Genomic DNA, 15,940 nt, shown 5'->3' with positions numbered 1-15,940 from the left:
GGTTTTACTAAATTTTGTGGACTAACTACATAAAACACCTCTGAACTATATAACCACATTTTTTTCCCCATATTCAGGATTTCAGTGCATACAGCTCTCATCATAGCCAAGTCTCTGTCATGTACTTCACTTCCAAGAAAACCTCATTCACTGTCCCGAGGTTTGTTGCTGTGATTTCCCCTGGAAAAGAAGCTGAATTAGCTTCCAGTGTAATGCAGCCTTGGCAGAACCTGATCAGAGACCTCAGCTGAACCACTCCTTTAAAGAGAGAGCTTCCAGCCATGCAAGCTGCTGTCCTCACCCCTGAGGCTTGTGAATGACTCAGACAACCATCACAGCATCAGCCTTCTACCCTTTACCTCCACTGGGACAGAAAACTCAGCACCTGAGTCTGTCACTGCATCATCAGATGAGAAAAATTCCAAGTGTAAGATGAAATGGAAGCTGGCTACTTCAGGGAATAGACAGTGCTACTAGACCAGCTGTGCTTTTGTCAGGAATCTCTCATTCGTATGTCAGTTGATGAAAATACAGCATTAGAAAAGTGACAGGCAGCTGACTGCACTGAAGGAGTACAAACTGACATCCCCAGATATGGGAAAAAAAAACAATCCAGTATTTAATGGAAAAGAAAAAAAGCTCTGTCCCTGCTCTGGGGACAACAGTGCCCCATCACAAGGCACTGCATCATCAGACAGGCAAGATGCATCACCACACAGCTCTCTACACATGCACGCAGACATGGAACCTAAGTTACTCCACCTAAAGTTCAAAGGGAAGTAATTTGTGATTGGTTTGTTAAAAGCGAAGATTTTACCTAATTACCTCCCATCTTCTCTGCTAGAAAACTGTTTTCACACGCCTGTGAAAGAAAATAAACTTAGTTAAAAACCAGCCATCTTTCTTTTGTAATGTGGGTTTTTCAGTCTCTAATCAGAGAGAGATGTTTTATTAAACAGACACAAGAGAGGAAAGCCTTTGGCTACAATTAACTTTACAATCTGATTCACAGTGAAAGAAGACACACTGAAAAAAAGGACTGTGGCAAAATATCTTCTCCTTTCAGAGATCATGTACAGAAAAAGCAGTTTGACACTGAGGAAAGTGGATCTGTATGATTTACCTATTACGTATTCCAATCAGTATCTAAGCACCCAGTCAGAGGAGGGAAGTGGTATTATCTGACTTCACTGTGAGGACCACAGGCCTGGCCAAGCTGAATGGCTCCAACACAGAAGAACAGATTCCAGAGCTCCCCAGAGCCCCTCCTTGGCTCAGCCACACTTTCATGGGGCTTTCTGTGCACTGCAGGTTGTGAACACTGATCCTTGGCTGAGGCTGTGAAACTGCCATCCTCTGATCCCTCACCACTGATGAAAGGCAGTAGGGAAAAAAATTAGGACAAATGCTTTTCTGTCAAGGGAAGGAATTCAAAGTGGCTCTGTTAGGTTTTGCACAGCTTCTAATTGTGGAGAGATTTTATTTGGAATTTAAGTACCTCCCTGAGGTTTAGCTTAATCCCCTTTGGAAAGGACAGTCCCACACACAGCTTAACTGACTAATGCCTGTGTGTAGATGAGCTATGAATTCCCCCCCCAAGCAGTGCTCTTGCTGTTTCAGGTTTGAACCCATGCAGGTGAAACACCTCAGTACTTTGGAAGCAAGTGGGGTTGGGCATTTTATCCTCCAAAGTGAAAATTCTTTCCCCCTGGTAGGGCCCAGACTAAATCATGGAAGTCAGGACACGAATATCACACTTCAAGTAGCTTCACTATTTCAAAGAATCATCACATCAGCTGAAGAGGTTACAAAAATCTATTTTAACACAATCCACCTGCAATCTGTTTTCAATGACTCCCTTAAGACTCCTTAAATGTAGGAGCTTCAGATACTTCATAATAAGCACAGTATTTTACCCTCTGCTGATGACACCAGGTCTTGTGAGTAAAACCTCTGCTGAGTTCAAAAGACAGGCTATTTAGACTGCCTCTCTTTCTGCTATTCCCACTCTGAGAGGAGGTGTTAAGATTCCCATTCTCTGTTCCTTCTTCCCTTTCCCAAAGCCATTACCCCTCTAAAGCCTTTCAAAAGTGCTTTTTATTTAAGATTGCACACAAGAACAACAAAGCCAGGTAACTGTCTATAAGGACAGGGACATTTCTTGCCAAAAGGATACATGCCTTTTATATTAAAGCAAAGACCCCATTCATCTCTTTCTCACTCCCCTACTCAATTCTCCCCAAAAATTCTACTTTTCTTCATCCCCAAAAGAAAAGCTGACTGCGGTACTTTCTGCTCTGGATGCACCAACAGTTGGAAACAATCAGTGACAGTCTACAGGTAGGGAATTAAAAACAATGGAATGATTTCTTTTGCTTCTTCCACCCTCAGTCCCAAAGAAAAACCACCAGAGATTCCAGAATAAAATCATGATGAAGCCAAGAGGGATGCTGAAAGGCAAATAAAGCACCCACAAGCAAGATTTATTGTGCTTTTTATCTCCAGTAATGTAAAATACAACTGCTGGGCAAAACAAGCCCATGGCAAAATTACTGTTCTGTTTCGTTTTCTCTGCAATGCTTCCTGGAGACACTTAACAGGATGACTTTTGACAAGTTATTCCGTGACACAACTGGTACAGCCTGGTTTCCTACCAAATACTGCATCATGGTCTGATACATGATGGAGCTCACAGTCTCACTCTATCCAGAAGTTTGTGTTTGTGTGTGCACCCACCCCATATGCATGTACACAAATAAATATGCAGGGTAAAGCTCCTGTCTGACACTCCCCTGAAGACCTTGCCCTGACTAGGGATCTACCTTTGTGAAACATGTAAGGATTTCAGCTTCAAGACTTGTACTCCTGAAGACAGAATTTGCAGTAGCTATTCAAGGGATTTGGAAGTTATTAGAGACAACAGACACATAATATACTCATAGTATTATACCGAGGTATTGAACCATGACAGATAACCTATTACATATATTTAATTTAGTAAGTCAAAGCTTTAAACTAACATATCTAAAAAGAAAACCTTTAATTTAAAACAAAGCAAGTTATTCCCCCTAATGCCCCAGCTTGTTCAGGTTTTTTCCTTTTCTTTCCTGTGTGTTTTACTTGAAATAAATGACACCACATGAGGCACCAAGAGGTACCAAATTTTACCAAAAAACCCAGAACTGTGTATATGAATATTAAAAAAAAAAAAAAAAAAGACCTACTGATGTGTGGACTTGTAAGAACAATTTTCAACAATACTTGGTATTTAGAAGATGAGGCATAAAGTGTACATTTATTTACATCTAGAAGAATGTTCTCCATTTATGAAGTGTTCAGTGATCTACAATGAAGTCAGGATCTTCCTAAACCTTACCCACTGTGTACAGCATTTTTAACTGACTTACTGTACAATTTTAATAGGCTGTGGTATAGCCCAGCATATTAACAGGTTAATTAATTTTAAAACACAACATACTGAACAACAATGTATTATTTTGTAATGGGTTCATAAAAATTAATATTTAACACTTTATAAACCTCTCTGCAAAGTGAAATGTGTTATATGATTAAGCTGTCTTTTTGGTTTTAATGAGGAGACAAACCTTGGCCTGTCTGGTCAACTGGCAATTAGTCTGGAGCAGGAAGAACAGAAAGTTTTCTTCAAGAAAAATAGAGGAAAAATCCTATAATATATATGGTTGAAAGGGCTGGGGGTTAGGAGACAAGAATTCAAGTCAAATAAAGTGTGGCTGCTTCATACAGATCAAAAGTTGTGTGAGCACATAAGATGCACCTTCAAAATAGATTAAAAAAAAAAACCAAAACACCTTTTGCAGAATTTTCTCTGAATGTCTGAAAAGTCCAGGCTCTCGGAATTATACTTGGAAGATACCACAAAGCATTGTATGTAGAATGAGCTCATGCAAAACAGAGGCAGTAGAGAAGTATATAAGTGTGCCAGACCAAAAGAAAACCTGCAACAAAAGGGTAATTACTACTTCTCCAAAGAAGAGTCAGGTAAAGAAAGGTAAGAGGTACTAGTGTGGCTCCTCTGTGGCACTGGGTGTTCCCACTATTAGTAACTAGGGTAATGCAGTTCTTAAGTGACACGTACAGGGGAAAAGAAGGGCAAGAGCACAAAGCAAGATTCACTCACAAATATCAGTTAGATTCAGATTCAAATCAGTCCCTCTTATCTTTATAATTGGGAAGCATTTCTTCCTGGCTTAAATTGTTATGTAAGAAAAATACAGGAGTATAGGAGCACCCTTTGAAGAGAGCCACACGTTTATGAAGAGCTAATTACATTGTTGATCATACAAAACAGATTCATTATGAACTCAACATGTGGCACAAAAGTCATTTCAAAAGTGGCCTTATTTCAGCATCAAGTGAACCGAGAAGTGAAAATCCTCACAAAAAGCCAAGAGTTATAAACATAATCCTCCAATATGCCATGTCTCAGCAGGTAAGATTAAAAAGACAAAACAGAACACCTCAAGACTGCGACAACGAAGGTTTTATTAGAGTGAGGAATATATAATCACTGTACAGAAAACATTGAGAGTAAAAGCGTGAAATACTGAACCACTCACTGTGCATTCTGGTTGCTGAGCCTGTTAGTGATGATTTAATTGGCTGCCTATGGTTGGGTAACTTATCAACACTTGAAAACATTTTTGTAAGCAGGCAAGAAATGATTGTCCTTTCTAAATGATAACATTGCCCGAGGTGGGAAATAAAGGATCATATAACATGACATTTAAAATTTACCCAAATTTGGTGGGAAGGGATGAGAGGAGATTGCCATAGTTCTGTGGGGTTTTCACTGCACCGGGGAACTGCGGCCTCACTGCTGTAACTTTGTATGTACTTATACTTTAAATAAGAAAATATATTAACAGGTACAAGAATTCCCCATCAAATCCAGCCTCTTCCAGTTATCTTTGGCTTGAGAGGAAGTTGCTTACTTCGACCTTTGAGGCCCCAAAGGATGGTATAAACAATCATTTTCCTTTAAAAACTGGTTGGTTTTAAATCTGTGAAGAACAGAGATTCAAAAAGCTTCTCTACCTTCTGAGCTCTCAGTTCTCCATATTCCTAAATCTGCAGCTTTTTCCTTCCAAAGCTGCTTGGTGAAGTCCACAATGGCTTGAGAAAGTCTCTTTCTTGAGCATTTGTTTGTTTCCACCATGTGTAGGCAAAAGGTTTATTTTCTCCAATACTGAAAGAAAAAACACATAGAACAGAGTTTATTCAACCTTATTTACTACTCTCGAAGAACAAATGTTTTGAGCAAATGGAATTCTGTGTTTAAAAGAATGGTGAAATGGCTAGTGGTAGATGATTTTCATGACCCTTTAAGAGAAAAAACAGCATGGAAACCGACTCTATCTATGTCTTGACAAATTATTTCAGTTAATCCACACAATTCTGCTGACAGACATTCCCTATTTTATTGTGGCATCCAATAGGAAGAGAAACATATGCCTTGTCCTGAGGTCCCTGCATTCTGGGATGCAGCAGCACTGGGATTGCAGTTTGGAGATATTCTAAAGCCATGAACTTCCACAACTTAGTAACTGAGTTTGCTCCTAAGCAATCAAGCATTAATAAAACCCCAAAGCTGTACAGCTACACTTTTGGTGGTACATCCCATAACCCACAAAATTTCACTTTTCTAATCACTGCTTAACATCACCCCTAAATGCAACAGACTTGATTTGTAAATTTACATGGGAAATAAAATGTGAAATTAGACACTTCAACTGGAGATTGTTTCCTTCCTCTGCAGAAATAAATAATGCTGCTACAATGAAAATGACTCTCCAGGGAGAAATGGCTATCCAGTCTTTGTTAGTATCGATTAAAATTGGTATGCACTTCTTCCTCCTCTTGAGCGCTATTGTACAACACTGTTATCTTATTCTAAATGTTAGATTTATTTACTTTTCAGACAATGTTTTTTAGATAACTGTTAAGGAGACAAGTACTGCATAAAATGGTCTGTAAAATATCTGATAAAATAACAGATTAGAGATACATTAGAAACTAATTCAAAGGCTGCATAACACAGCAGTAAACTGAACTCAATTTACAATATTGTTACAAAAGAACAATATGGACCTGATTCCAAAACATCCTGAGTACTTTATCCAAGCGTTTAACTTACTACAGAGTGACATACAGAATACTGAAACACTGTGGTTACTGTAATAGCCAACCTTATTAAAAAGCTCTTAAGTGTTGCAGTAGACTGCACAGATGCCTTGTTGGCCTATTTTGGAGGCAGTAAGAGAATAAATATCTATTGATAAACAAAAAAGGTGTTGAAGAGCATTTAAAATTAAATATTATGTGGCATTAAGCCAAATCTGCTGTTTTTACACTTGTGTCATAACACCTGTGTAGTGTTGGGGTTTTTTTCTGACGACTTATAATACTATTAAGAGCAAGACCATTGGCAATTCAATGCAGAATTATAAATGAACAAATTGAAAGCTTCAATTGCCCATTGTGTGAGATGACCCCTTTACAGCAAATTCAATGACCCATTAATTGTTCATTTGTTTAACGATTTACAGACTCCATGAAGACTACAGCAGCAAATTCTTAAGACAGCCTCGGACAAAAAGGAATGATAATGATTTTGACCAAAGGGGTACTAAATATCACTAAAAAGCGTCCTATTTCACTTGTAATATAAAGGAAATAGACATTAATTACACTTAATTTCAATTAATTTTTTGTAAGGTTTTTTTTTTTTTTTTATAATACATGAATAGAGCTCAGATTCTTAAGACTTGTCAGCAGCTAATTAATTTGTGACTATTCTTTTTGCATCCTCCTCACACTTGCAAGCATCCAGTATCCTTGCAGGGGCAAGCCTGTAAGTGTAATTGTTTTTAGAGCATGAATGAAGGCAATAATTGGAACTCTAAAACTAGCAGAAGAATCCTACATCACACGGAGTCAAGAGATGCCCTAAGCACTTACAAAGCAACACACAACTGTTTTCATTGTAGGCAGCAGATGCCAAAAGCAGAAAGGAAAGCTAAAAGCACGCAGCTTGCACACTCTGCAGCAGTGCACAAGGGGAGTTCAGGGCCTCAGCAAACACAACCCCCAAGAGTGTGCTGCAGTTCAGCATGGGCCACTGGAGAGGTAAAACCCCCAAAATGAGACAACTAGATCAGGCCTACAGCAGTGACTATGACATCTGCTTATTTGGTATCCAAAGTGTAATTTGCACTTTAAGCTTGCTTTTTAACTCCTAAAAATATGAAGATTCTGCTGTATGTATCAGCTTGTTGCTTAGAACATCACTCCTGGGAGCTGAAATCATAGAATGCTTGGAAGGACCTTAAACATCAACTAGTTCCAAACCCTGCAATAGGCAGCAACACTTCCACTAGACCAGGCTGCTCTAAGGCCCATCCCATAGAAGCCAGGGATGACATTCTTTGGTACTTTTAAATATTCTGAACAATCTGTCCTGAGATTTTAAAAGCAGATGTAAGTGCTGAAGAAAGATCAAGCAAGAACAAGTCTGAATGGAAAAAGTAAAGGTCTTTTAAATCAAACCTGTAAACTCTGACTTACTAACAAAGCTTCACAAATGAAATAACAATTTTCTGGGAGAGTTTGGCAGTCACCTAAAGCCAACGAAGTAAAAAGACATGTCTTAAAAAAAGTGATTGTACATGATTAAAAAAAAGATCTACACATATATTGGAGGCACTTAAAATTTTGATCTTGAATCTTTGTAATGTCTTTTTTTTTTATTTGAACTCCAAGACAGATGCCAGACATTTCTCACTTTGTGTTATGAAATTACAAAGACCAAAGTAACCCATTGTGAATGACAACAAATTTCACATCATTTTCAAATCACATAAAAGATCACCTTTATTCAATATATATACAGATGTAAATGACATTTTTCTTCTTATTCTGCACTATACAGTGCAATTCTTCAAAATAAAAACTAGGTTTGAAGACAACAACAGAAGATCTTTAGCAAAATGGATAGCCATAAAAACAGTTCTGTTCAGTTTGTATCAGAATTTGATGAGCATTTTGAAGAAAGAATCAATAAAAACAACTGGGATAATGACTGGTTTTTCAGAGCAGTTTCATTTTTTCTCTTAATTCCATTTCTTGTCATGAGTCTAATACTTAAGGCAAACAGTGTAATATCTTAAATCCTGGGCAAACACAAACCAAATGTCAGATGGTTTTAGGGAAAAAAAAAAACCACTGTAAATTCAAAGCAGAAATGCCTTTGTGAACATGGTTTTGTTAGCATGAGAATCAAGTATTTTATTGTCTTACAGTGGCCAGCAGTAAGACAGCACAGAGCTGGAGGTGGCACTGCCAGTGGGGTCCCACCAGAGCAGCGCAGAAGGGCAGAATCACCTCCCTTGCCAGGCTGCCCTCACTGTTGGGAATGATCCCAGGACACACTCTGCTTTCTGGGCTGGGAGTGCTCATGGCTGGGTCATGTCCAGTCTCTCACTCACCAGCAACTCAAGTTCTTCTCAACAGAGCTGCTCTAAATCTCTTCATCCTCCAGCCAGGATTGATATCAGGAACTACCCTAACCCAGGTGACAGAACCTGTATATTTGCTAAGGTACTTCCCAACTTTTTCTAGGATCATTACGAAGTTTGTTCTCCAGTCCTGGCAGTTAAAAGAGACATCACAGACAGTGAAGTTATGTCTCAAACTCAACCCCTTGCAACCTCTCACCTTGTTCAGCTTTCACACAGACCAGCAACTGAGCAGAAGGTATCTCACCTGTGCAAACTTGTGTATCTGTTCCACCACAGCTGCAAAGAGGGCATGAACACTTTCATCAATTAGACTCTGCATGTAATGGACAGCTTCCTCATCAGACAGGTCCAAACGAAACTTGTCTTGCACCTGGAATGGGCAGAAATGGCTAAAATTAGTCCAACAGTTAAAACATGCACTGTGCTATGTGTGTATACAGCAGCAGACAAAGTGATTTCAGCAAAGGAAGTTTAGTAGAGAATCTCTGTTTTACTTCTAAGTTACAGCAGGTTGCTGGAAATTTACAGTGCTGTGCGAAACACCTATTTCAAAGCCTTTCATGAAAATTGGTGTTTAAATAAGGTAGAAACAGGCCTCAACTAGTAATTTCAAAGTTCAAGGCCAGAAAGTCAAGGGAAGTACTTGGACATACAAGTTTAAGCAGAACTGAAGTGGTACGAGAAAAAAAGAGAAAATACTCAACATTTACTAAAAATGAAATGCCACTTGAGATAAAACACACAGCCTGGCACATTAAATACAAATCTGGAAGAGTGTGGATGACCCTAATAATTTCTGAAAAGGTGTAACACTTCCTTACTCTACACCTATTTTCAGGCTGTAACACCATCTTTTAGAAACTGTAAGGCAGTTAAGTAAAGAATAAAGAATCAGAGGAAGGGGTGAGCAAATCAACTCTCTCAAAACTGACCTTTATGGGGTGGGTGTGAAGTTCATTAACTTTGATTGTATCCACCATCCACAAGGAGTTGGAGATACTGCTACCGCTCACATTGTTTTTTCTTTTGACAGCAACATGGTTTAATCATTGCTCCAGTAACACATTTCATGTATGAATTAAAAGCTCAATGCACTACAATTAAGAATACAGCAACATCCATACTTCCCTATTTCCATCTTGGCAAAGCCAAGAACATTAATGAAGGGGCCTTTCTGTGACTCCCAACTAATTCCATGGCAGTTTTTCAGAATTGATCCAGATGGCAGCACTCTCTATCACATAGGGCTACCCAGCCTTAACTCTACTGAGCTTGATTTTATCCCCTTCCCCTTTCGAATTTCTCTTGAGAAGTCTAGATGTGAGCACTGCCTAATCAATACTATCCCCTCAAAGTACCTGTTACCTTGCAAAGCAGTGCTAATCACAGTATGTAAATTGCCCAGCAAATTCACATTAGTTGCAGAAAATTTATTGTTGCTACCCAGTAACATGCTTTATTCCCATAAAGATAAATCTCAAATGACATGAGCTCTTCTGGAGACCATCACATTCAAGCACTTCAGCCTCCTGCATAATGAACTAGATAAAATGGTATCACACAATTTTTTCACCAGGTACTTATCTTCTACTTTATCTACGAGAATCTCCTTTATGGTATCTTTATACAAAGACGGAATGTTTCACATCCTCAGTAAATTGTTTCAATGATTAATTGTCCTATTTAACAAGTGTGACTTATTTGTTATCTGAATTTGTCCAATTTCCATCTCAAACAGTTGAGCTCATCAAAACTTTTTCTATTAAAGAGTTGTCAATCAGAAATCTCCCTCATGTAGGCAAATATCAGATGATTTACATTGCTTCTTAACCTTCTTGTAGCTGTGGCTAAGGAGACTAACTGTAAGACGGAATCAAGTCTTTCCTAAACGTTTTCCATATGTTCCCTTTTCTTCAGGCATTGAAAAAAATGTAAGCCAAAATATTTCAACAATGCACTTAATAAGGTCAAATTTGTGAGATGATCAGCCTTTTCTTACTATTTTGTATGCTTTCTGTGCACCAAGGATACCACATACTCAACCACGCTCTTTATGACAGCAAAAATGCTCCAAGAACGCAGTTTAGTGTAACTCTGTGTTCCTTTCAAAGGCAACCTATTATAAAATAGTGCCCTTCAGAGCTGTAATAAATGTCTAAGTTAGCCTGCCAAGTTTGGAAAGATCATGGAATCATACAATGGATTAGGCTGGAAAAGAGCTCTATGATCATAAAGTTGCTTTACTCAAAATACCATTATAACTCTGTTACTGATATGTTGGAAGCAAGCATAAATTGAGTTTTTCCTCAGCTTCCTCTCAAAAAGAAGTTCGATCAACATGAAAGAATGGATTTAACAGAAAAAGTTCAAACTTTCAACAAAGCATATACCAGGGAGAGATTCAGCAGATATTTCAGGCTAATAGTATAGAACTTTTATCTTCGTAACAAACACCATGAGAAGGAGGTTTATTATCTCCCACAGACATATCAGAAGTTTTTAGACAGCCAATGACGCACGCAGTAGAATCCAACTGAAGTTAATGGACTATTCACATGCTTGCAATTATGCACAAGCTTAAATACCTCCTCAAATTACAGCACAGATTTCTTTCAGATCTATTTCCATGCTCACAGAAAAGGTGATGTTAATGAGAATTCAGGAAAATTGCTCACTCCAGGTTTCAAAAAAAAAAGGAAAAAAACACCGTAACGATCTTTTACACAACTCTAGTAATCAAACACTTCAGCAATCTTCTAATTTGCTCATGGAAGACCTTCTCAGAATTCCTGCAGTTAGGGATATTAAGATGCAGCTTAATTCTATGGAATTAATGACTAATTAAACCCACTTCCTATGAAACACACTGGCACACTGATGTATGTGCAAAGAAATTTACCCATGGTTAGATCTTAAAATCAGTTTGCAACGAACAGCAGGATCAAATGCTGCTGAGCATCAGATCTTTGCATGAAAGTTTTTCAGCCCTACACTTAAACTGACTGCTGGATGAGAACAAACACAGCAGAATTATAAATTACTTTTTGAGCTGCAAGAGCAGCAACTGACTTCTAGTTCTTGTAGGAAAACCAACAGTAGTTCTTATTTGAAATCTCTGAGTTCCAATGTAAATTATGTATTCTAAGAGCCAGTATTTTCTCACAGAGGAGGCCAACCAGGAAGAGATTTTTGCACAGTGTTAAAAATACAGGTGACTTTGGGGGTTGAATAATGATGATGAGTTATACAATTATGTCATTCTACACACCTATGAAGGATGACCACCATGAAGGTATCAAAGATATTGCAACTGAAGATTTACTTAGAGTTGTCACTTTGATATTTAAATCAACAGCACAGCTTTAGTTTAGTATTTGTTAAATAGAACAGAAATATATTTGATGAATCTGGTTAAACTTTTGCTTTGTTTCCAGAAAAGGAAGTTTTAAACCCCACACCATATACAAACACTGGTTTTTAACATTAGGTCTCAACAGAAGAACTTGAACATTCAAGGATGAAAAGGTTGAATGAACAAGTAGAGTCCATGCAGGTACTCATATTCAACTTGAAATTAAATTAAAACTGTCCACTTGCTATCCACCTGCAGAGTGGATAGTTTAGTAATAAACTGAAAAACAAGAGGATTGCAGAATTATATGAAACTGAGTGACTAGAAATTTTACTATCCTTCAGTAAAATTTAAAGCGCCTTGTGAGAAAGCTACTGTCTGTTATGAAGGTAGAGCTTTTATTTTTCAAAAATTATAAGAGGAAGAGATCATGAGGGACAGTTCAGAAGAAAATATAAATTACTTACTTGCTGATCTGATGATGAGCTAAGAAAATGCTGATCATCATCTGCAGCAGAATCCCACATAGGATGGGAACTTAGCAAGATAAGCCAAAACATGGGAAAAAAATGTATTTTACAGTAACAAAAAGAAAGAAACACTACTTCACACCATTATCCCAGCACAAAGTTAACTGAGAGGGGAAGGGCATAACATGTGCCAGAATAATGGGCATTGCTAACTGCTAATAAATTTGGACTATAATTTTGTTTGAAGTGTTTTCAAGGAGAAGTAGAATTAATATTGTTTGGAAAAGGACACCAAGTGTGTTTATGAAGTTGATTTCATAGAAAACTCCCAGTCAGGCCCACAGAGCTGTGTAAAGTACAAAAAACATGAGGGTAAAAAGAAGAGATGAAATACTCAAGAACACACTAATCTTATAAAAAAATGTAGTTAAAGGTCTGAGGTAATGGCAGGCCAGTGCCTTCATTCCGCTGAATAAATCTCCCCAGGTTTACCCTTTTCGGGCATTTTGCATTTTCAGAAGTGTGACAGGCTTAGGATTGAGATATCACACATAAACCCAGTCAGGAATAGTGCTTACATGGGTAAGTGCACTTTCTTGTAAAGCTGCAAGATTTTCACTTAGGTCTTTTGTTCCTTAACCACAGGACTCCCTTTCTCTCTCACCAAAGAGTAGATTTGTATGGATTTTTATTTTTCTTTGTCCTCAGATTTGATCTACTGTACAATATGGGCCATGGGAATCATATTAAACTCAGAAATTTTTTTCAATTTCACTAGAAAGCATCTTCTCACTGCTAAAATATTACCTAAAATTGATTAGATACTTAGGGCTCAAGGTTAAGATGAACTTTTTAAAAATTCTGTGGAAGCTTTTATCATCTTCAAGACAGCATCCAAATCCACACTTTCTGAATACTCATGAAGCTCTCCATTTCATCACTACTGAGGAAGGTTAGTAGTGCATTTTAAGGTGACATAGAAGATGTACATATGAGAACCCTTTCTCAACCTTGTTTAGGTTTCAGACAAATTGCAAGTCAGCCATTCTGAAGACTGGTAGCTGCTCTAGTATTTATTCTTCCAGCAATATTAAGCAGCACTACTTGTGTTTTATATAATTTTATCACACCAGTATGGGATTACTCATCGAAAAATCAGCTGCTTATAGAGACAAACTTCAGTATCCATTAGGTCATAATATACATTGGATGTCATCACAACTAAAACCTCAGACAAAGATCAATTTATGGCCAAAAAAAGAAAACAAGAGTATTTGCTGATGTTTCCATGATTATTTTTACTGCTTTGCCTTATAATTCTTACCAGCACTCAGTATCCAAAATTCATGTAGCAGAAATTGGCATTAAATGCTTTGCTTAACCCTTATCACATTCCATCTTTTTCAGTAGAATACTTTCTTGCTTTCCGTGTTGCTTGCAGTCTAAACAGCTCACAGCACAAACTATTCAGATGTTTTATTTGCATGAACAATTTCATTTGGAACACTATACCAACAACAGCCTTTGTTTTCAAGGGCTGAATTGAACAAACTGCAGTTTCTAAACAAGCCCATGTAGGCTTCTCTAATTTTTGTTTTTGAAATAGAAGGTACTAAAGATGTTAGAGAACATCTCTAAATTGAACTTCTGTGAAAATCAAGGTTTCAGCTGTTACAGTACACAGAGATGAGACTATTCTAGCTCAGAATTTCATCATGCTGGCCAAAAACTTACAGTCAATTAGAGAGTGCGATGTAAAGCAACAGGAATACAAGAGTGTTCTAACACTTTGTTCATGTTGTGATGTTTATTCCAACTTTTTTTTTTTTTTTAAATGAATTAACATATACGAAAAATCAACAACCTAGAAACAGCAAAGCTGGGCGTGCAGCTGCAGCATCATTACCCAAATGGACACAGAGATGAATGTCTGCCGAAGCAAAATAAGCTCTGTGGCAATGTGACACTTTTACAAAGAATAAACCTCCCTAGAGCAGCAAGAAAATATGACTAGTGAAACAAACATACTCTAATCAAGCAAAACGGAGTTTATTTCTCCTCTAAATGTAAATTTCCTACTGGCATCAGGAAGGTTTCCTAGTGCCACCTTCTAACAAACAGTTGCATTTTCAGTCAGGTGAAAAGGGACAGAAAATCACTGCCTAAAAAGGCTTGTCAAGCTCCAAGTTAGAGGTCCTTTCCATTTCACTAACTTGGGAACTCAACTCTCAATTATCCATTGACTGACTGGGGAGGACATAGGAGCAGGAAAGAGCAGCAGGAGTTTCACTATAAGCCAGACTTAAAAAAAAAAAAAAGAAAGGAAATTTAGCTCAGGCTTAAGAACAAACTAGCTCAGAAACTCTTTCTATACCTCCAGTCACATCTCTGCTTCAGCATTTATACCTGTAGAATAAGAATAATTTTACTTTGATATATTCAGTTTTTAAGGAACAAAAAAAGTCTGCTCCCTCTTCTAGCTAGTTTCCAAATAACCACAGTGATTTTTTTCTTATCAAGGGGGATGACCCCTCATCAGACTTGGAAACACAGAGGGTGCTCCCAGTGTTCCAGTCCACAGAGGGATTTTCCTCTCTTCTGAGCAGTCTGATTTTAGCCTTTTCTGTGTGTATCCAAAGGCACTGTCAAAACTGAATGGGGCCACTTTCACAGACAGCAGTTACCTCCTGCTTGCACGGAGCCAGGTATTTGTGCTGCCTGTGCTCACAATAACCTCTCCTGTAATGCAGCATCTTTGTAGAACCTTCTTTAATCAATGGGCATCTGAAACACAGCTCAGGCAATTAGGACACTGTCCTTTAATGCCTGCTGAGTCCTTTGTCTGCCAATGAATCACTGGTCCCTGATGTTTTCTCATTTAAAGGTCAAATTTGCTATGAAGGACAGATAGAAACCATCTGGCTTTCCTGTTGAAAAATCAAAAGCTTTTTTTGTTAGGAGGTGACAATGCTGAATCCATTAGCTACATCTGAAGAGTGATGGTCTACTTCTTCCTTACGCAAAACTGGCTACATAATTGACTCTAGATTTTAGTCATTACTACTTAGGATTTATAGCACTGGCTAATTTTAAAAAGCCCAACAATTAGCAATTAGCACTGCAGCTGTGCTGGAAACAGAAAAACAAGGAGCACTGGCAGAAAAAAAAAAAAAGTGAGTGTGGGGATAACTTCATTGTATTATCAGTTATGCATTGACAGGTCAATATAAAGATTTCAGCTCTGCCTTTTTCCTGAAAAACTGAAAAGCATATGCGAAGAGTGGAAAATTTAAAGGCAATTACCTCAGAGGCCACAGAAAAGGAGAGGCAAACTGGGGAGAATCTCCTGCTACTTTTCAATTTAATTTCATTTTGTGACATTTTTGAGCCACGGCAGGTTTTCAGAAAAGCCTAAATCAGAGAGTGGCAGTAGGAGATGGTGTCGTGAACCATGAGATGAAACACACTATACTGACAGCTCTCCTTATAAATAGTATGGAGAGGACAAAAGGAGATGAAAGGATCAAAAAGACAACTAATTTTAAGCTCTGTAGCTACTT

At 37.9% G+C, this 15,940-nt stretch overlaps 1 protein-coding gene across 1 annotated transcript in view; it reads right to left on the bottom strand.

Moving 5' to 3' along the window:
• Positions 1–4,505: 4,505 nt before the first annotated feature.
• PIK3C3 (phosphatidylinositol 3-kinase catalytic subunit type 3) overlaps positions 4,506–15,940 on the bottom strand; it is a 65,533-nt gene continuing 54,098 nt past the window's right edge. The window contains exons 24-25 of the mRNA XM_050329058.1: positions 8,803–8,928; positions 4,506–5,227 (exon numbers count right to left, since the gene is read on the bottom strand). Coding sequence (XP_050185015.1) covers positions 5,213–5,227; positions 8,803–8,928 — 141 coding nt within the window. The 3' untranslated portion in view covers positions 4,506–5,212. The remainder of the gene's footprint in view (positions 5,228–8,802; positions 8,929–15,940) is intronic.

The sequence above is a fragment of the Myiozetetes cayanensis genome, unplaced genomic scaffold (genome assembly GCF_022539395.1).
Source record: "Myiozetetes cayanensis isolate MyiCay16 unplaced genomic scaffold, myiCay2020 scf4, whole genome shotgun sequence".
In the NCBI taxonomy this organism is placed as follows: domain Eukaryota; kingdom Metazoa; phylum Chordata; class Aves; order Passeriformes; family Tyrannidae; genus Myiozetetes; species Myiozetetes cayanensis.
This window is presented reverse-complemented; position numbering and strand designations above follow the sequence as displayed.